The 22,464-nt window shown below is 38.2% G+C and overlaps 1 protein-coding gene across 4 annotated transcripts; it reads left to right on the plus strand.

The window, feature by feature from the left end:
• Positions 1–9,745: 9,745 nt before the first annotated feature.
• h6pd (hexose-6-phosphate dehydrogenase (glucose 1-dehydrogenase)) lies at positions 9,746–21,290 on the plus strand. 4 transcript variants are annotated; one of them, XM_014984555.2, is made up of 5 exons: positions 9,746–9,838; positions 13,682–14,349; positions 14,441–14,558; positions 16,343–16,612; positions 17,338–21,290. In XM_014984555.2, exons 2-5 carry the CDS (start codon positions 13,708–13,710, stop codon positions 18,681–18,683), a joined length of 2,376 nt encoding a protein of 791 aa, XP_014840041.2. In that variant the 5' UTR covers positions 9,746–9,838; positions 13,682–13,707; the 3' UTR covers positions 18,684–21,290. The 4 variants fall into 4 exon arrangements, with proteins under 4 accessions (XP_014840041.2, XP_087861802.1, XP_087861804.1 ...); XM_088005676.1 differs by lacking the exon at positions 9,746–9,838 and adding an exon at positions 9,845–10,119; XM_088005678.1 differs by lacking the exon at positions 9,746–9,838 and adding an exon at positions 10,170–10,335.
• The last annotated feature ends 1,174 nt before the right edge of the window (positions 21,291–22,464 follow it).

Below are 22,464 nucleotides of genomic sequence, written 5' to 3' on the forward strand. Positions count from 1 at the left end.
AGATGTAATTTATTTAACTATATTATATTCATATTAATATATAAATAGAGGCAATTCTGGAAAAAATGAAGAACCCCATTGAAACCTCCTGGTCATTCTGAATTAAAACATCAGTATTGTTGTTTCTAAATGAATAAGAAGCTGTTTTCTTTGCATTATTTGAGGTCTGAAAGGATTGCATTTTTCCCCTTATTTTGACCATTTCTCATTTTCTTCAACATTTTTTGTTTGGAATTTCAGAGGCATGTTGTCAGTAGTTCATAGAATAAAAGAACAATGTTCATTTTACTCAAACATATACCTATAAAAAGTAAAATTAGAGAAACTGATCATTTTAAGTGGTCTTTAATTAAAGCTTCCACTGATATTTTATCAATCTGTTTTTGCTGATGAGTTGAGCAGTTGAGGCTGGAGGGTAGTATTACCATCACCCTAATCTTTAGCTCCCTTGAAATATTCCTCATCAGATTCAAGTCAGGAGTCATCTGGGCGTTAACATGTTGATAAGGTTAAAATATTACTTTATGCCTAAATTTATCAGTATTTAGGCATCTCTCATCTCTCAAGTAATTGCCTGAATCCTCCACAACTTGTCCAGGTCTTGTCTTTCCCACGGCTGGTAAAGGAGGGGTCAAGTGGGGGGGTGGTCTGGTATGAATATATGACTACTAATGAGACGTTCCTCAAAAAGAAGTTTAGGATTTGGGTATGAATATGAGGCCACAAAGAAAAACCCAACAATGGCGTCACCTAGCAACTGTTATCTGCAGGAATGTCAGAGTCAAGTCTCCTCTGTGGAGCGGCGTGCACTTGGAGAGAAGAGCCCCCTCAGGCTGAGAGCAGCAGAAATGAAGAGTGAGACAAACTGAGGTGGAGGGGGCAGCAGAGAGCATCCAGACAAAGAGTCACCCAAAAAAATCAGCTGAAGGGTCGAACATTGTCTTGTCCGACGCTACTAAACACAGGCATTAATCACACAACAGAGAGAATGGAAGATGCTGGTAAAAAGAAGCAGATTAACAAGTTAAGTGTGGGTTGAATTATGACTTTCTGACCTTGTAGGGAAAGAAAAACGATCTGACGCTTTAATTACTTTCAAAATTAAATGCAGTTTAAGTCAAAACTCATGTTAGCTGTACATTTTGTACTGTGTTCTATCAGAGGCGAATATGTTTTGTGAAAATAATTTGATTTGTGGCAAAGTTAAAAGGAGTTCAATGTTATTTTTTCGTATTTTAATCTGCTCTCTTACTCTGTCAGTTTAAACTTAACCAAATACTCTGCTCAAAGCACCTCTTAAGTGACTGAACTTTTGTAATAAAACTCCCCTAAAGAGGATAAGAAAAATGCAACTGCACTCCTTTAACACCTACGTATCTCTTACCAATCAATTACACAATCCACATTCGTTTGAGTGCAGACCAACACTTGAAGGAAACGTCCATCCCAAGCACTCACATTGCCCTTTTCCTTCACTCTTCACTAGTTTTTGAAAACACGTTTACGTGCGTTTAGGTGCCGCTTTCAAGTGTCGGTGCTCGGGCTCTGAGAAGTGCTTCCCGTTGTCATCCTGTCCTCGAGGGTGTCAAAGGTTAACACCCTCTCTAACGCACAAGTATGCAAATGCTTTTCATTACAATACAAGCTCCTTTTCATTTACCTAACATAGCATGTGTCCTGCTGCAGAGTGTGGACTGCTGCCTCGCCCCCTCCCTCTGTCCGTCTCTCATTGCCGGGCTTCTGAGGGTGATGACAGCACAAAAGTTCTTCACACAGGGGGTTGGGCCTGCATTTTGTGGGTCAGCGAGCAACGGCCGATGCAGCAACGCCATGTCATTCAGACCTGGTTCCCCACCCCACGCACCTCCCCTTAAACTCCTCTGTTCCTGTAGCATCAGCAAAGATGGAGATGGAACGCTGTAGAAAACACCAGGGAGTTTCTGTGCATCGCAAGCATGAGATCTACCAGCTGCTTTCCACAACTCACAGCGAGAAACCTGACAAACCTTGTTGAGAGACGATGGATTCACATGTTTGGTTATCATGTGAATATGAACATGGATCCTCATTACATCATTGCAAGATTTCACCCCAAAAAAGCAAACAGGCACAAAGCTGTTTAACGTCATTTTTATTTGCAACCTCACAAATTCATTAGTTTACTTAGTGTAATATTATATTTCAAGTGGCATGTATCCATTCACAGCTTGCCAGTATTATATTTGGCCCCTTCGTAAGTCTCTAACTGCCCTTAATGCCCTAAACAGCTGTATATTTTTGGTGGCTAAGATGCAAAAGCTCACAAAAAGCTGGTGGAGACATTGTAATGATAGACAAATTCAGAAAATTTCATGTCCAATGCAATCCATACCACATAAACTTTGAGTGCCAAGTCCATATCTTAACAGAAAAAACTGCAGATGCAAAAGAAATTAGGTCAAATTTAAGCTAAACATCAAAAAATAAATAAAAGAAAAAACAAAGACTGGAAAACTCCAGATGTACAGTTCTGGTGAAAAGTTTATTTACCTCAGTTTTGGGCTTATAACATTCATTTGAATCATTCTTTTTTTCAGACTATCATACAACAACAAACTTCTGTGAATTTCAAAAGTTCAATATGTTTATTTTGGATTTTCTCAAGTCACAAAGTGGTAAAATTATTCAGACATGCTGAAATATACACACACCACCACTAAAATTTACTTGGGTGTTACGTTCTTTTGCTGACATCCTCAAGCTTCAGGAATAATTCTTATCTGGGGTCGTTCCAGAAGCCTATTCCATCCATTCCAAGACAGGAAGTTTGTTTCTAGACGAGTTGAAACATCCAATTATATCCAAATTCCAGCTATTTGACCCAACCTTTCAAGTAAAGCAAGCTGGTTGGAATGCTTCAAGGCCAATCCACAAAATGTTAATCCAATGAAGACTGCGTGGAAGTTGTCACAGCACTAGTAAAATGAATGGAGAGAGCATAGACCAAATAATAAGCTCCAGCTCTATAATGGACACCTTCTGTCTCTGACTCACTTTGGGGAAGAGTTTCAGGGTCAGACAAGGCAAACGTGGTTTCACCACAACATTTACATGCTTTTGTATGCTCAGACGAGACAAGGTGAGACTTTCACACCAAAGACCTGACCAAGCATGTGGGTGGTAACATCACGTTTAACTATAAGAGGTAATGATGAGTTGCACAATATGGGTGGAATGATAGAAGAAGACCAAATTCTTCAACTTGGTCTAAAATAATCATCCGCTAGATGATTGAAAATTGACTCAAATGAATGTCAAACAGGACAAAGATCACATCAGGACTGGTTTTGTAATGGATAAAGCAGATAGAAATAAGACTAAAGAGACATACTGACATCAGCTATACTGGAAATATTCCGACTGTGGTTGAAATTTGTGTTCTTTAAAAAAGAAAAACATTATTTTGCTAAACCACATCTAATCAATCGTTTGTAAGGGTATATGTAATTTTGAGGAAGTATACATCATTTTGGCTGCATGGATTAGTAAAAATATACAGAAAATCCATAATTTCACATCCATAACTTCACCCTTTAAAACAAGTGGATGTAAACTTTTCATCTTAATTGTGTCACAAATTGACACACAAACTGAACATATTCTTTACAAAATAACATCTAATTAAAGAAACAGATCAATAATTTGCCTTTAAATCAGTTATAAGTCCTGTTTCTGAGGTTTTCCCCCACATTAAAGGAGTCATTAAAGCTTTGGAGTTAATCCTCATGAGTTTTAAAGGAGATCTCATGATCCTACAAAATATAAAGGCTTTCAAACCACAGAACATTGTGCAATCCCACATCTGATAACAGAAACCACACAAAGCATGATCTGTGAAAAGAAAACAACAACAAAACTATGTGCTGACAAATCCAGGAGATATCCCTGCTGGGCGACTACAATGACATACCTCTGTTCACCACCCTTGGTGTTTTAGACATGACTGGGCATCACACTGGATGGAAATTTCATCGACATGAAAGAAGTATGCAGAAAACCTCTGCTCTAATGACAACACAACAAAAGCAACATTCTTTCATCCCTGCAAACATTGAATGGATCCTGTAGTCGTTTCTTTATCCTTTACTCTCTTGTCTACCCTTTGTAGAAAAGCCTGCATGTTTTTTTTTCCCCCCCTTCATGTCTTGAGTCATTTCCCTTTGAAAAGTCCTCATGCCACCGCTGAAAACACTGCCTCCTTCAGCTGAAGCTCAGGGCGGGTGTCTCTTGTCTATAAAGGCTCCCCCGTGTGCGGGAGAGCACTCGGAAACAAAGCAAACAGCACGTTCTGACAAGTTTTGTATCATGAACAGAAGAACTGTGAGAATGTGGTTAGAAAGCCAGGAAGTTACTCACAGGGAACATCGGTCTGGTCCCGATTAGTCAACGCTGCCCGCAATTACACTGACCTAAACCAACGAGCAGCGGCAGACGAACGCAAAAGGTCCTGTAGCATGACGGCAAACTCAAGATGCTTTGAAATGTAAGACCATCATTACAGCCACAGTCATTTTTAAATTAAATATGGATTTTTCACATTTTGTCACAACTGCAAACTTCCACCTGCATTGCTGGACTTTTACGGGATGCTTTTCAGATTTTTTCTTTTCATATTAAAAAGTCAAAAGTATAAAGAGTATTTGTTTTTAACTCTGAGTCAATACTTTACAGAACATCTTTTCTCTTCAACAACAGCTGCAGCTTGTTCTGCCTTATGTCTCTACCATGTTTGCACATGTGCAGATGGGAATCTCTAATCATTCCTGTTTGCAAAATAGAGGAATCTTAGTCAGATGTCAATGGATTTCAATTTCCACAGAAGTCTAGTTCTGTATAGTTTACTTCCTAGTTCCTCAGTTTCAGTTAGATTTAGGTCTGGATTTTGATGTGAATATGCTTTGATGTTAGTCTAAATTTAGGGTTGTTTTGCTGCTGAAAATTAAACCTGTCCCAATCTTTGGTCTTTTACAGCTTCTAATAGGCTTTCTTTTAAAATTTCCCTTTGTTTTAATGCAGCCATCATCCTGTCAACTAGCTTCCCTCTCCTTGAGGAAGAATGCCATCCCCACAGAATGATGCTGCCATCACCATGCTTTATGTGAAGCTTTGCATGTACACAAAACATTTTCTCACATATTTGCTGTGTTTCACATGTAGGAAACTGCAAACATTCCTTCCTATGAGTTTCAAAAGTCAGCTTTTTATTGCCACAATTTCATTAAGAACAGATTCCCAGACTGACTAATTGTATGCTGCTCAATCAATCAGTCAATCAAGTTTATTTGTATGGCACATTTCAGCAACAAGGCAGCTCAAAGTACTTTACATCATAAATACACACACACACACACACACACACACGCACACACACACACACACACACACACAAAACACAAAGCTGTACAACAGTCAACAATTGTCAAGTGCCATTGTTACACATCTAAATGTTAATGTTTAATTTATACTGTTTCAAAAGCAACTCTAAACAGCTGGTTTTAGTCTCAGTGTTTCAGCTGTTTTACAATTTTCCAGAAGATTGTTCCAGATTTGTGGTGCATAGAAGCTGAATGCTGCTTCTCCATGTTCGGTTCTGCGGACGCAGCGCACACCAGAACCAGAACCTGAAGACCTGAAAGGTCTGGAAGGTTGATACAACAACAGCAGATCTTTAATGTATTTTGGTGGTAAGCCGTTCGGTGACTTATAAACTAAATCAGTGGCTACTTCTCTGATGGATGTTGTATTTGCTTACAGTAGATGGAGAGTCGTGCCTTTGTAGGTTTGCAATTGTGCCATAATCTTTCTATTTTTGGATGGGATATTTAACCATGTTCTGTGAGACATACAAAGCTTTGGTTTATGGTTTTAAAACCAAAGTCTGATTTAGACTTTTCCACTACTGAACTGTCTGCAACTCTCCAATTTGCATTATTTACTGTTATTTCCTCTGCTAACTCTACGTTTTCTCTACGTTTTGTTTTTTTCTTCAGTTTTCTGATTGGCTGAGTTGCCTTCCAGGAGAAGCTGATCAGCTGAGATAATGCTGCCAACAACTAAACATTCACCCTCTGCTGCTATTAATGTTTTACTTTTCATTACCACAGAAGGTTCTCCTATCAGTTCTTCTGTTTCTTTCTTGTGTATTTGCTGCCTTCTCAATCCTCAGTCGTGGCAGACCGCCGCTCGTACTGAATCTGGCTCTGTTGCTGGTTTCTTCCTGGTAAAGGTGAGTTTTCCCTCTCCGCTGTTGCTACATGCATGCTCAGTGTAAGCCAGGGGTCCCCAAACTTTTTCCTGTGAGGGCCACATAACTTTTCCCTTCTCTGCTGGGGGCCTGAGTCAGTTTGTAACAGAAAAAGTGTGACATTTGCAGGAGTGCCTAAATGTAAAAAAAATATTGTTTTCCAGAAAGCACAATCAAATAACCCTCTCTGAGTTCTTCACAGAAAAAATCCAGGAAATAACACTATTTATGAAATAAATACCGTATTTTCCGGACTATAAGCCGCAGATATTCTCTTCCGCTCCAGCAGAGGGGCGCAGACACCCAACATTTGAGTCATAACAGGTTGACTGAATAACACATTTATTATGGTGGAAAAAGAAAAAGTTGCCAAATTTAGATTTAACTGAACTGATTACGATAGTTTCCGAACGGTAACTGTAACAGTAAAAGTGCTGATCCTTCGTGTCTGCATACTAGCATGTGCTAAATGAAAATGGGCGCTTCTTCTTCTTCTTCTTCTTCTTCTTTAGATCTCAACGGCAGCTTGCATCCATTATTGTTGCACTACTGCCATCTATTGGATCCTAATATTTATGCCTCAAATTCTCATAATGATCCCAGTATTATTTAAAAAAACAAAAAATCTTCTTTTTCCCCTCAATATTATTTAAATGATCAACAACATTTTCAAATTTCAATTCCCTATTAAAACCTAATTCCGTTTTAATGGCCAATTTCTTCTTTTATTTCCAATTTTGACTTCCAATGATTCACTTCCTGCTAAAGAGCCCCCTGGTGGTTGAAGAAAAATCCACATATAAGTCGTACCGGACTATAAGCCACATGGTTCAAAGTTTAGGAAAAAAAGTAGCGGCTTATATGTATATGGAAAAAAATCAAAATGCTCTCTGGTATTGTTCAGGGGGCCGGACCAAATGTGGAGGCGGGCCGGATCCGGCCGTAGTTTGGGGACCACTGGTGTAAGGGATTGTTGTAATGTTAACAACACAATGCATGGGAAGTTCAAATTACATTCAACAAACCATTTAAATCTAATTTGTATAATGAACTGCTTGATTCTTGGAATGTAATATTGATTGAAATTACTATTTTTGCATAGTGCCTTGAAATGACATGTGCTAAATAAATAAACTAAATCAAATTAAATTAAAATTGAATCTGCTGTGTCTTCATGATTTTGTTTGTTTACCAATGTTCTAAAAAAAAACTGGAATTATACTAAGATTAAACAACACCGGAAAAAAGTTTTAAACGGTGGTTTGTAAAGACCAGTAGCTCCACTGGGTTTTATTCAGGAGTATCAGAGAAAATCAAATGAGAGTAGAAGAACTTTTTTGTGGAAAAAAAAGAAAGAAAGGAAAACAAAAGAAGTAAACCATTTTGTTTTCCTTCCAAGTCACAATCAGGCACTGATTTGTGTTGATCTATCACTCAGAATGCAAGGCAATACAATGAAGTTCGTAGTTCTCACAAACTATAAAGTAGAAAAGATCGAGGGGTATAAATACTCTCAAAGTGCATTGTGTATATCAAATAACTAGAGCTTAAAATTACTGCAGGTCCTGTGAGCCATTTAAAAATGGGCCTGTCAATCATTCCTGTGTGTTATGCTCACTTATTAGCATGCAACAGGTTGTGTATTCAAATTTATCCCAAACTGCAGTCACTATAATCCTCCTCGTCTGGCAAATGAGGACTGGGGGTGAGGACTGAGAGTGAAACTGGCTTTAGTAAAGAGCCGTGTTAATTCTAATGAGTGTTGGCAAAGCAGCCTAATAAAGATGACAGCACACATTCATATGCATTCATTTGTGTGCTCAGCTTGACGAAGTCTGCCCCGCAGGCTTAACAAAGGGGAGGAAGGAAGCCGGGGGGGATGTGAGCTGTGGAGAATGATTGGGGACGGGGGGGTGGAGACGTCCTGAAGTCTCTCCGTGTCTGAGGTTATGGCAGTGACAGCTGGCTCTGCTGGGGCTTATTCTCTCTTAGGCCGTCTCCAGCCATCACCTCCACAATAACAGCCAGACTGCACGACACACACACACACAAACACAGGATGCTCCATCCTGTTTACTGTTTACATTTCACAGAGGCTGGCCAACTTGGGAGGGCTTGATCACAGGCATTACAGCTGTCTGAGAGGCAACAGTTTGTTTTTCTGACCACTTCTCTTATCTGTCACACCTCTTGAATGCTTCTCCAACCTTTTATCTGAAATGCTGCAAGTTATCCTACAAGAAATATAAACAACCAAGTTCTCCGAGGAGCGAGAGGGTATAAAAATAGCATTTTGAGTCTAGTTTTCAGAAAGTGAGACACTAAGTAGCTATGAAACATTGAACAGCTGGGTCAAGAGTGCTCTGACGGCCACATCTGTTGAGAGGAATAAAAGAGCAGGACCACAGACAACAACCTGCAGTGTGGTCCACAACAATAAGATCATTACTGAGCCAAAAGGGACACATGATTTCTCTGAGGGACGCTAGGAGACAGCTGAACAATGCAGGTCGAACAGAAGCTGATATTTATCCATCAAAAGTCAGCTGCTCCTCATCAGTTTTCGTTTTCTTTTCACTTTTTAAAGTAAAGTTGTTTACTATGTAAGAGAGTTGTTATATTTAGTATGTTGAGCTAATAGGATCAATGGTTTTAGATGCAACAAGAGGACGGCTGTGAAAAGTAGCAGTATCACTCAATGACCAAAAGAGGGCGCTATTAGTTTAACAACACAGCAAGTGGAAGCGCAGTCATATTATAAACAGTAAAAACAGCTGAGAAAAGCAATTATGACTCCTGAATTTTTTATTGTTTAATTGAATCACTACCAATTAATTTTAGAATACATTTAAAAAACCTGATTATGACTTTCAGGGCTCTGCATGATCAAGATGTTTCCCATATTGAACAGCAAGACAATACTATAGATCTCATGATCTAGACCAAAATTCTAAGCTCTAGTCCATTCAGACTGTTGCACCTTGACTGTGGGAGGAGAGGGGGGTAATACAACTAATTTATCAGATTTTTTTTTTCTTTCAGTGGCCCTAGTCCTCTTCCATACATTTATTTGAAACTAGTTTTCAAATAAAACTTAATTTCAGCTAAATTATGTAACTTCAAAAAGTTCAAATCAAATGGTAATAGATTTGAACAGATGAATAGTTTGCTCAAATATTAAACTATTTGAACAAACCAGTTGTAGAAAGGGCAGATTCTCTAACAATCTGCCCTATAAAGACCTCATTGATGACACCCTGATTAAGAGAGACCAAACAACCACACAGTCAGCTTGGATTCAAAGCCAAGACTTTCTTGCTGCAAGGTAAATTCAAATTCGAAATACTTTATTGAGTCCAAATGGAAACTAAACAGCTCCTTACTAGTTGTTTTTATCAATAATCTGTATGTATTTAAACCTGGGTAGAAAAACGGAGAGGAGCTTCAGGAAGAACTATTGCTTCAAAACACCGTCGCGTGGAACTAAAACCAGCGTAGATCACGTGACCGGGACAGGAAGCGTCCTTTGATGGAGTTGTAGGCAGCTCAGTGCAGGTTCGTTGTTTCGCTTTTATGTAGCTTGTATGTCCCGTTTATACATATTTATTTACGGCGAAGAGTTATCATCACTTTCTGTCGATTTTTACATGAGACCACAAGCAGCAACAGCGTTGTGTTAGCAGCGGAAGTGCAGTTTGACAGCTAGCAGGTGGAATCGAGTGACCAACGTGTTTTTCAGCAGTAAATGTTTGTCTTTTGCCACATGAACAAACAGCTTTGAGGATGTAATATCGATGAGCAAGTTTATACCTTGGCCACTTGTTTCCGTAAGCGTTGTAAGTCCTATTTGTTGCTACCTTTGTTAACGTGTTTGTACTTTGAAGCAGCAGCTGTTCGTGTAGTGTTTATTTCGCGTTACTTGTAGCAGTTTGGTGACATTTATTCATTGCAAATGTAGCTACAAGGGATGGACCGAGAACTAGTCTCCAGATGTTTAATGGTGTTTAGCCGGAGCTGAACGAGATTGTCGGGGTAGCAGGAGAAGAGTACAGGTAACCGGGGCACCAAATTTGACACAACGTGAGCGATATCGGACATCAATACACGGTGTGTGTGTTAATGTGGGGGGCAAACTCCAACACTTTGTCATTGTTTAGAAACACTGACTACAGCTTTGCATTCAGTTAAGAGTAACCTATTAAACAAATATTTGTTTACTTACTTAAATATATATTTTAAAAACTTGCACGCGTATGTTCTGGAGGGGTATATGTAAAAACAAACAATATAGTGGGGAAATGGCATTAAAATATTTTAAATTCCAAGACCAGATATGATTTTAAATTAACGCAGTGCAGATCTCTCCCAATTAATAACATTAACATTTCTGATCCAATATTCCCCCAAATCCGTCTTTCAAAATTTACCAGTACGGTAGTTAGAATATTTCACAAAAAGATCTTGGTTCTGCAGATTATGATATGTTCATCACTAAAACAGGAACAGGAAATATTCTGCTTTGAGATAAAACTAGTTTCATCCTCTTTCTAAATTAAATATTCTGAAATTGGGCTATAACATATTCAACCATTTTTTATTAAAATGGATTTTATGTGGGCCAATTATACCATTTCACATATAAAATCAGTTGGTTTTGTAAAATATAAGAAATGGGAAATTTGAATCAACTAAAATCAACTAAAATTTCAACAATAAACTCCGGCTGTGTTGCCAATAGGGACGAGGAAAAGACATTGAATAGTAATGCTGTGTATATGTTTTCTTTAAGGACTTCTGAAAATTATGCAAGCTTAAATTATGTTTCCTTCAGGATGTTTGTTTTTCCAGAATATTTGTGTTTAGGGAGTGTGCATGGAAGAAGAATATAAAATGATACCAGTTCTTAATATCATTTTATTGCCTCTACTCTGCATATACTGTGCAGGAGCCAGGCAATGTAAATTACTGTTCAATGACCCTTTTTAGAACACACACAGATTGTTTTGAAACCAGCATTTGTGATGTAATAAAACATTACTGCACTGTAAATATTAAACTCAACCATTTGAGTTTATGAACATGATGTACTTTACTGAGGGCTTCGTTGTTCGCTGCAGCGTGTTGCATGTCATTTATTAGTTCTAGTCAATAGAGAAAATGTGTATCAATGCTGAAGCTATATCTGAATGCATAGCTCTTACAAACAAAATCCCAAAACAGTCATATTAAATAAATAAAAAATTAAAGAAGGTAATTGTTTCAGTCACAGGATTTACTAAGTGAAACGCATTATGCAGATTAATTACATTCAGACAGATGTTTTCAATCATTTATTTGTGTGAATTGTGAAAATCTACTCTCATGAAATGAAAATTCAAACTAAAAATGCGTATTCTAACTTATTGAATATTATGACTGTACTCCGTGACGGGGACAGAGGAAATATTAAAAGTAGGAACGGCACCAGAATAAGAATGTGTCCTTTTTGATAATTTTTCTTTATTTTGCAGCAATTTTAGGAGGAATAGAAATGTAATTTAAAGTTCTACTGTGGAGAAACTATGCAAATGCCAGCTGGGATGTAAACTTTAAATGAGTCTGAAACTGCTGGAAGCAGTGGTGGTAGGAAGGATCTGCGATGACTCTCCTTTGTGCACCCAGGACGCATCAGGTTGTTGATGCAGGAGCTCTCCAGTTCACCATAATAATAATAATAATAATAATAATAATATTAATAATCGATCTGTGCTCCAAATGTTGCACGTGTCTTTTTTTTTTCTCTCTCTCTCTATTTTATTTTTGCTCGCAGACTGAGACTGAGGAAGTAATAGGCTAAATCAGAAGCTTATATGTTTAAGACATTTTCTAGTGGAAAGCAGTAAAATAGTTTGGTCATTTTTAGTTGTCTGGGCTACATTTAGTATTTTTGCATTTGGAAAGCTGGTATTTTGTAGCTGCTGATGCAGTTTGGCCTTTGCCGTTTGCATTGCCACAGTGCAAACATTACGATCAGCAGCTGGGAGTCCAGATGTTGCTCATAAAGTCATCTTCATCATCCTGTGTTTTAGTCACTTTTTGCAATGTTCAGTCTCCCTTGATTGTGGAAATTAAATCATTTTTACTCTGAAATGATGAAAATGCAGGTGTTTTCATTTACTCAGCTAAATTATGTAAGCTGCAAAATTTTACAATCATGTTCTCATATCTCGTTCTCCCAGTGGAAAAAAAATGAATTAAAATCAAAAATGTTATTAGATTTCAATAATCAAATTTTGATTTAAATATAAATGGCTTTTTCAATATTTGTGCTTTTCATCTCTTTCTGTTTGTATTATATTCCAATTAGTTTAAGCAATGCAACAACTCTAACCTTTCTTTTTATTATTTCTAATTAGAAAATATTAGACTAAATATAAAATATAAGAATTCTTTTACCTCCAAAAAACCTGATTTGGAGTGATTGCTCTTTAAACATAAACATTTAAATGGGGCCTTATAAGTGGAGTAAATAGACAACAGCCAAACCAACATTGTGAGCTGAATATTCTTTTCAAAATATCAGAAAAAATAAAAATGAATGACTAAGGAGTATTTTGCTTTCTTAAAATCAAGAATTGAAGCCGTTATCCATTAAAAAAATACGTAAGGCACCAGTTTTTTATTTACTTATGTTATATTTCCAGTTAATTAAAAACTGTTAACTATTGTACATTAATTCAGACATAGAAGAATCGACTAATATTGGTGTAACATGTGAACCATTCAACATTTTGATCCGTTGTCTTCAACTAAATCAATAATAATCTACTGACCAATAACTTTTTTTCATATAATCTCTTCAAGTGTGGAATAGGATGATTTAATATATTGAAGATTCAAGCCGCTCGACCATCCGCCTTTTCCCATTTTCATCAAAAGATCCATTTTGTTTAAGTTTTTCTGTCTTTCTCAATAGAGGGCTTTTATCCCTTGCAAAATCATCAGTAAGTGGGCAGGATTTTCCCAGAATTCCCAACTAGTCCAGCTCTCAGACTGGAAGCTCAACGCCCCTGAGCAAAGAGCAAAAGTCCACATCCCTGGCTTGTGTTGCTGCACACCAGTCTGGATCGATGCCTCTAGAGCCTAGAGGAACAAAGAACGAACAAGAAACGCCGACCTTAAGTAAATGATCTGTTCTGTCACTGCAGATGGAAACGTTTATGGTTTTTACATTTTTTTTGTATCTCTGCTATGTTTAAATTTCGCTTGAGAAATTAGATTTGTTGCACTAATATGTACAATAACAATGTGTACATTTTTATTTTTATTAATGCAGTTCAACCTTGTCATTTCACCCTATCCCTAAATATTTGGGTTGGATTAAAACATTGATAATTTTGCTCTTCTGTGTCCATACAGGACTTTTGGAGTGTTGAGACTAGAAAATGTCTTTAGCCGTCTCACTGCTCCTCGTCGCTCTGTGTGCTGGCGCAGGATACGGCGAGGAGGGAACGCGGGCTCAGAAAGCTGGCCATGTTTCTGTGGTTGTAGTCGGAGGAACTGGAGACCTGGCGAGGAAATATTTGTGGCAGGGATTCTTTCAGCTGTATGTGAGCCAGGTCAGTGGCGGAAACACCTTTTCTTTCTACGGGGGAGGCTTGTCCCCGTCTGAACAGGCCACGCCGGTCCTCTTTGAGATCCTGAAGGCGGTCACCTGCTCCAAGGACGTTTCTCAGGACCGCTGCGCCATCCTGAAGGACCAGTTCCTGCGGCTCTCGCAGTATCGGCAGCTGAAGACTCTGGAGGACTACCAGGAGCTGGCCCGGCACATCGAGCAGCAGCTCCAGCAGGAGGGAATGACGGAGGCCGGACGCCTCTTTTACCTCTCGGTCCCGGCTTTCGCGTACGCAGGTGTTGCGGAGAAGATCAACAGCAGCTGCAGGCCGGCCGGCGGGACCTGGCTGAGGGTCGTCCTCGAGAAACCGTTCGGACACGACTACCTCAGTGCTCAGGTGTTGGCGACCGAGCTGCTGGGTGCATTGAAGGATGAAGAGATGTACAGAATCGACCACTACTTAGGGAAGCAGGTGAGAAAAGATCCATCAGACCATGTTACTGTCCCTCCTGGCAATTTATATGTTTAATTACATTTTTTTATTCTTCTTTTCATGAAAAAAGGTGGTGTCAAAGATACTTCCATTCAGGATGGAGAACAGAAAGTTTTTGGACCCCATCTGGAACAGGCATCACATTGAGAGGATAGAGATCGTTTTGAAGGAGACTCTGGATGTTAAAGGTGATTAAAGGTTTCCTCCATCTTGTTTTTACACATCTTCACGCTCACTGCTGGCCAGATAAATTCAAAATGTTTGGATTACACTGAAACATTTAGATAAACTGAGTTAACCGAGTCAGGGGGAATAAATCCATGTTTAGAAATATTTTCTAACAAAACCATCAGTGTATTAACAACCCTTACAATGTATACAATAGAACAATTTTAATGTACACTTTAATTTTTAAGTTAATTAGCGTGTCTAGGAACTTTAATCAAGAATCCATGACATATTCTTCTCTCATTGTATAAATATAGGTACGTGGCATCATGAACTCTTGGAAATAACAGAACGTTTCCAATAAAAGCTGTTTGTCGCTACAAAGAAAACAACAATACCTCCTCATTTAGTCTTTAAATATAATAATGATCCAAAATATAAGGCCAAAGTAACACAAAAATGGTTCATCTTGGTCTCAAAACCTAAATTCTGCAGGAAACATGTGCAGAGAATAGAAGAGAACAAAGGACTCTGGAAAATGAAGATATTTTGTAAACAATTCTCTTTTAATGTCATTTCTTCTTATGTGGATTTTTTTCTACAGTTTTTAGTGGGAGAATATTGCAACAAAGGGTCTATAAATGACATAGACATCTTTAAGAAACTTATTTAGTTCTTTCATCAGCTCCTATCCTGAAATAAATGTCATTTAGTGTAAAAGTCTTTGCTGCTTTTAGAAAAGTACTAAACATTAACCAACTCTGGAGGTTGTGCACCTTTACCCCTTTAAGGCTTGTCAGTCACCCCAGGCTAATTGCTCCATAAACGGCTGTATAAGACAATAAACAGGGCCATCATGTCATCTGCTGTTCTTTCAACAATACCCAATACAGAGAAGCTTCAGAGAGGGAGGTCAAAGGTCACATCAGAGTTCATATCCTTAAAGTGCTTTATTCTCTGGATCAGAAAATATGAAATGTGAATGTTTGAATGTGAAGGAAGTTAAGGTGGTCATCGTGACGGTTTCAATCTTGCTTTGAAGATTTTATGCATAATGTAAAATGAAATATATTGAACGTTTTCATCTCTACAGATTGTTAAAATTAAGGCACTGCAGCCCTACTTTGGTCAAAACTGTCTCAATCCATAAACACACATAAACAAGTTACTAAATAGATATTCATGGAATATATAGTCAGTCTGTTAGATAACTATATTTGAAAAAAGTAGTTACAATTTGTATCTATTGTATTTGCAAAATCATACAGAAAATCATACAGAATAGTTATAGTTAGATAAATTAGTTAAATGTCATGAATAACACCTCTGACCAACACTACATTTATTAAAGGGACCAGAGTCCAATAATTCAAAACTTAAATATATCTTTAAATATTTTTAATTCAAAATGATTTAATTAATATTTAAGAAAACTTTCAAACTTGTGCATCCATTTCATTTAAAATGTTTATATTTCCATATAACTTATTTAGATATTGTTAAATTGTTTTGTTTTTCAAGCTTGTCAGGGTGGGTGGGTGGAGCTAAACTGATGGTTTAAAGTGTGTCATAATGGATTAATAATGCACAGAAACTATAAAATTACATTTACTAAAACATATGTAGCATTTAAACATAGTAATGAATTTGCTCAAATATGTATGTATTTAATTTTAATTTAATTTATCAAATAAGATATTTCACTTGATAGATATTTTGTGTTATATGTTTTTCAATATAACCCAATAACTGATTTCATTTTTGAAAACATGTCTCCATGCTGCCTCTTGTTTTGACGCCTCAGGTCGGATTTCCTTCTACGACGAGTACGGAGTGATCCGAGATGTCCTGCAGAACCACCTGACTGAGGTCATGACCCTGCTGACCATGAAGCTTCCTGCCAATGTGAGCAACAGCGGAGAAGTTCTTCGAAACAAGCGGGAGGTCCTCGGCTCCATGCTGCCGTTGGGAAAGAATCAGGCGGTCGTCGGACAGTACCAGAACTACAAAACCGAGGTCCAACAGGAGCTGAATAAAACCAAAGAGTACGTCAGTCTGACGTCAACGTTTGCAGGTGAACACACAGCTTTCTTTCGCAATGTTTCCTGTCTTTACTTTATGGTAATCACACTGCTTGAAGTTCTCATTTCGACATGCTACACTCTCAAATGTCGGTGTAATTTTCTGGTATTTTGTGAGTCATAAAGTGGTTCATACAAATGTAGAAGAAGGAAAATAATCAATCGATTTGTAATTTCAAGAAGGTTGAGAGATTTTGGACCAGTCGTCTTAACAAAATGTCTCAGATTGAGTTCGGATGGAAGCATCTGTAAAGGTCAGATTCTCGGACTTAAAGTCCGGGCTTGGACTAGGCCACTCTGAACAAATGCTTTGTTCTAAACTATTTTATTGTATGTCTGTGATTTGGGTTTTTTGTAGAGCCTCCAACATGATCTGCTCTTTATTTAGCTTCATCCATTTTTCCTGTTCATGCCAAAGGAAGACATTTCCACAGCATAATACTGTGTAAATGAATGCTGTGTTAGGCGATAAAATGTTTATTTTCCTATTTTAAAAAGGAATTGAATTACTTTTTTTACTTGCATCTTTTAATGTGTTTGTAACATTGTACAAAAAAGGCTTAAGTGGTTGAATATAGCATATAGTGGCTATCTATATAAATAATCTTTAGATAATTAACAAAATAATCCATTACTAAAATGGTCATTAGTCGCAGCCTTTGTATTTTTTTTACTGTGTTTGTTTAATTTGTAAATATAAATTCTGCGTGTGTTGCAGCCGTTCTGGCCCACATCGAGGATGCGCAGTACGAAGGCGTTCCTGTTCTTCTGGTCTCTGGGAAGATGCTAGACGAGCGCGTCGGGTACGCGCGCGTCCTTTTCAAGAACGACGTCTTCTGCCTTCAGAGCCATAACAACGTCCACTGCAAACCCAAACAGATAGTTTTCCACTTCGGCCACGGCAGTCTCAAATATCCAGCGGTTCTGGTCAGCAAGAACTTATTCAAACCAGTTCTGAAAGGCGGCGAGTGGAAGGAAGTGACGGAGCACAAAGACGTCGACGTTTTGGGTTTGCACATTTCCGATTACTTTGTGCAAACTCCGACAACAGAAAGGGAAGCATACGCAGAGCTCATCCATCACATTTTTGCTGGACAGAAGAACAATTTTGTCAACACTGAAAACCTGCTGGCCTCCTGGGAAGTCTGGACTCCGCTCCTCAGTGCCCTGAGGGCGTCCTTCCCCCGGATCTACCCCGGCGGCGCCGACAACGGAGACATGCTGGACGTCCATCTGAGGGGGAAGGAAATCCGCTTCAACAGCGAGGCCGTGATCATCAGCCCAGATCAGGCGGGAGGGCCGTCGGCCAGCAGCTTCCAGGTGATGCAAGGGAAGTTTCGCAGCGCTGAGATGGTGTCCGCCTGGTCGGAGGAGCTGGTGGAGCGGCTGGCCGCAGATATGCAGGAAGCAGCCGAGGCAGCCGTGCGGGAGGGCGGGATCTTCCACCTGGCACTCTCTGGGGGCTCCACTCCGCTCGCTCTGTTCCGCAGGCTGGTCCTGCACCACTTCTCCTTCCCCTGGAGAGACACGCACGTCTGGATGGTGGACGAGCGCTGCGTCCCACTGACTGAGGCGGACTCCAACTTCCACAGCATGCACGAACACCTGCTGCAACACGTGAGGATACCGTACTACAACATCCACCCCATGCCGGTGCAGCTCAACCAGCGGCTCTGCGTGGAGGAGGACGGAGGAGCCCAGCTGTACGAGAAGGAGATCAACAAACTCGTCAACGTCTCCAGCTTTCACTTTGTGCTGCTGGGCGTCGGATACGACGGCCACACCGCTTCTCTGTTCCCCGGCGGGAAACTGAACGAGACGGGAGGAAGTCTGGTGGCTCTCACAGAGAGCCCCATCAAGCCCCATCAGAGAATGAGCCTCACCTTTAGCGCCATCAACCGAGCTCGCACCGTCGCTCTGCTGGTGATGGGCAAAGGCAAACATGAGCTGGTCACCCAGCTGAGCCGAGTTAAGGACAACCTGGAGAAATATCCCGTCACCTGGGTGAAGCCAGATAATGGAAGGCTAGTTTGGTATATAGATTATGACGCACTTTTAGGATAGGTGATTATGCACCGAAAAAACACAAACGCCAAGTATTTTCAAACTGTTTTCTAATGCAAAATATCTTTGTACGCCAGAAATAAGACGGAATTAACTTTTCAGCAATAAATAGGAGGTTGTTTTAAGTAAATGATTCCTATTGATGAAAATGGTGGAATAAAACATTTGTCCTATATCATAAGTTAAAATGTCATGTCCCAGTTATAAATAGCACTTCTGAAAAGTTACTTGTAAGTTAGTCTTGTCTTATCTCAAATGTGCCAAGATATCAGCATTAGAAACTAGATCAAAAATACTTGGTGAGATTTTGTGTTTTTGAAATGTGTTTTTCTTCTGTTCAATCAGAGAATGCAGCTGCTTTAATGGAAGTGGTGGTTAGGAAGCAACACCAAGGTGACCAGGAACTTCAGGTTTTTGCTTTAACCATAAATCGCATTTACTAAACATTTCCTTGTTTGAGCTCAGGACAACACAGCTCCAGTCACAAGTTTATGCAACATCTTCTAATTACCTATTTTAACCATTCTTTTGATTGATTTCTAAAAATTGGGATTTTTTTTTTTCTAAACATTTGTCCAAATTTTACATACCGGCTCAAATATATACATACACCTTAACTACTATTTGAAGTGATGCCTTAGAAAGTTACAGAGAAACCACTTTCTGCAGCCATGAACTGGGCTCGATGATCAATCTTCTTATATTTGACACTAAAACGCATTTAAATCAGTTGATATAATGACACAGACCAGTGCTTTAAACCTATTTAAACCTTTCTTTCAGGTTTAGAGGCATTCGAGCAGCTTACTGTTGGTTTCATTCTCTATTTCATAATCAGACTTAATGTCTTTTATGGTCTTTTTACTTCCAATTATGTCCAAATTTCAGCCATTGTTAAACTGAGGTGAAGTTGTTGAACCTGGAGGTTGTCCTGCTTCTACTTTGAGCCATGCTAAAATACCGCGATCGTTGAAACAAACCCTCAGAATGACGCTGTCACCGCCGTGCTTCACAGTCGGTACTGTGTTCTCCATCATCAAACATTCTTCTTGTTTTATGGCCAAATACCCGTCTCTGTTTTCTCCAGAAGTTTCCTGGTCGGAGCTGAAAATTTCACTAATTCCTGCAGGATTAAGTTTTAGGTTCTGCAATGATACTAAATGGTGTCACAGTTTATTACAGACATGAGCCTTGATTGAATTTTCAGACCAATTTTCTTTCCTCTGAGGCTGACAATTTTCTCCAGTTCCTAACAAAAACAAACTTTCTAGAGCTGCAAAACCAACAACTCTTACTATATAGGTAAGTCGTATTAAATTAAAGAAACACAATCCTATTTCTAAGAAACAAAAATAATTTTATAGCATTATGAAGATATTTTTTAAAAGAAATGTTTCATATTTATGAAAAATAAAGGAACAACATAGTTTGCAGCCTAACAAAAATAAAATTACGTTTTTGTATCACTAGTGCCATTCTGTGGTGGACATTTTATACAAATGTTGCATAAAAAAAAGCTGAACATAATGCTAGAACAGCAGGTTTTTTTTCATTACTTTAACATTTAAAAACATGGCTCCTTTCTTAATCACTTTTGGCAAAGCTTGGACGACCACATGTGCCAAATGAACTGCGGTTTGCAGCCTCCAGGGTGGGAGGGTTGAAACATGGACAAAACTGCAGAAAAATGATCCCAGTTGGACGAAAACAGAGCAGTTTTGGTTTGGCTAAAGGAGAGTAACACCAAATTCAGCCCTGCTGGCACTGCAGCGACTATAATTAAACACCACAATGGAAAAGGAGCTGTTCAAATAAATCTTTAAAAGACCCAAATTGGTAACATTTGTCTTCATGCGAGTGTATGTAAACTTCTGATCTGCACTGCCAGTCAAACAAGTTTATTAGATCAGTGGAAATCTACTAGGATTTGGGTCAGTACATTTCACTTTAAGAAGCCCTTTAGGCAACTAGTTATGAGTTATAAATAAAGTGTGGTGATAAAGTTAACCTTTCAAACACAGCAGAGTGCCCAGTATTTGCAGTTTATAGTTAATGGCCAACAACTTCTGGTTCTTTCCTATCAAAAGGTGAAACTTTATGTGAAATCTGCGTGAGTGAATGCAGTTGAAGATTTGTTTCATAGCGTTTGTGAAACGGTGTGATCTGAGTGGAGATGTAGACGAATCACAGGAATCCAAGTCTCCAGCTCAGAGCAGGAAGTTTGAAGCATGTGATGCTGTGAAATCTGGTGCTTAGAGCCAAACAAACACAAGAGAGATTTATTTTAGACAGAATCGGTGTGTTTGTTTGTGCAAGTCGTAGCAAATCTCAGGTGTTTCTGCAGATACTTGGTGGCAGGGTTACAATGCAATTAAGAAAAGTCTTAAAATCGAGGTTTTCTAGAGTGATGACGGTTATTTGTGCTGCAGAGATTTTTAATCAGCATATCAATAATAAACATTCCTTTCAGGTTATTTCTGTACAATCTGCAGGTGATTTTTATTTTTTGAAACTTTTTCGTTTCAGACAGAATTGATTGTATTTCAGTGAATTGTTTATGAAGTTTGCCTTGAGAGTTTTCTTTCAATAAAAATCTGATTTATTATATTCCTGCTCAAATCATCCTTTACTTGATTCATGAAAATGAATCAATTTTATTTAATTTCAGGCTGTTGCACCTACGAGAGATTCAAACATTATTACTAGTGTTATTTCCTAAAAGGAAGTATTATTTCTAATATTTTAGGTCTGGTTGTTCAGAGAGGGAAACAATCTGAGTTTTACTACTACAATTTCTGAACAGCACCAGTAAAAAATATGTGGGTTTGTTGCAACTTTAAACATTTAAAAACACAAACGTCAGCCATTATTACAAAATGCTGGTGAGCAAATTAAGACGAGAGAAAAAGGACAGAGCTACTTCCTGTGTGTTCTGACAAATTAAGTTCCTTAAGCCATAACAGTAATGAAAAATTATTTGATATTTAAGAAAGAAGGCATGACTTTCAAAGTTCAAAATGTTTCAGGGATTTTGAAATTGGTGATGCTACTTTTTTTTTTTTTTTTTTTTACATATTTTCATATTTTCCTGTGAACAACCCAGACTAACAGCCAGATTTCTTTACATCAATATCCATTGGACATATTGCAAAATGTAATCTAATTAAAGGATGCAAATTACAATAGTTTTCTAATCAATAGCTAACATCTAATCTAAACTCCAACTCAAATTTAGTGCTGGAAATTCTGACAAATCTTTACATTTTAATTAGACTTCTTATAAAATTTTAGAAACACTTTTCACCAATAATAAATCACTCTCTGATTTAATGTTCTAAATAAAAGTTAAATTAAAAGTAATTACTTGTTTTCAGTCTGCATGTGCATTATCTGTAGTTTTCAAACAGCTTTAGTCTTCCAGGAGTTTATTTGCTGATATTTTTAATTAAACTAAAACTGGGGTGACTTGTTGAAAGTTGGTTTCAAAGAAAATTCATTTTCCTTTCCAAAATCTGATGAATAAGCCATCAGTTGGCCTTTTTAAACCAGTAAATCTTATTTTATGTGACAAGGATGTTGAATCGACATCTTAAGCCTTTGTGCCTTATTTACAAACATGATGAATTTTAAAACATTAAGGTGATGGGAACGAGTAGAAATTAATGCTTCAATTTGATTTTCAGTCTAAAGTGTAGATATTGCCTTTTATTTATGAAATCACGATGCAAATGTCCCATCTGTTTTCAATCAGTTTGGCTTTACAACATGTACATATAAACAC

This window comes from Poecilia mexicana, unplaced genomic scaffold, assembly GCF_051168715.1.
Source record: "Poecilia mexicana isolate PSO_F unplaced genomic scaffold, ASM5116871v1 scaffold_5, whole genome shotgun sequence".
Taxonomy (NCBI): Eukaryota; Metazoa; Chordata; class Actinopteri; order Cyprinodontiformes; family Poeciliidae; genus Poecilia; species Poecilia mexicana.

Coding starts and splice junctions, on each gene's coding strand:
- h6pd (XM_014984555.2), top strand. CDS start 13,708: ATGTCTTTAGCCGTCTCACTGCTCCTCGTCGCTCTGTGTGCTGGCGCA. Junction 14,350..14,440: donor ACCACTACTTAGGGAAGCAG/GTGAGAAAAGAT, acceptor TCATGAAAAAAG/GTGGTGTCAAAGATACTTCC. Junction 16,613..17,337: donor TCTGACGTCAACGTTTGCAG/GTGAACACACAG, acceptor CGTGTGTTGCAG/CCGTTCTGGCCCACATCGAG.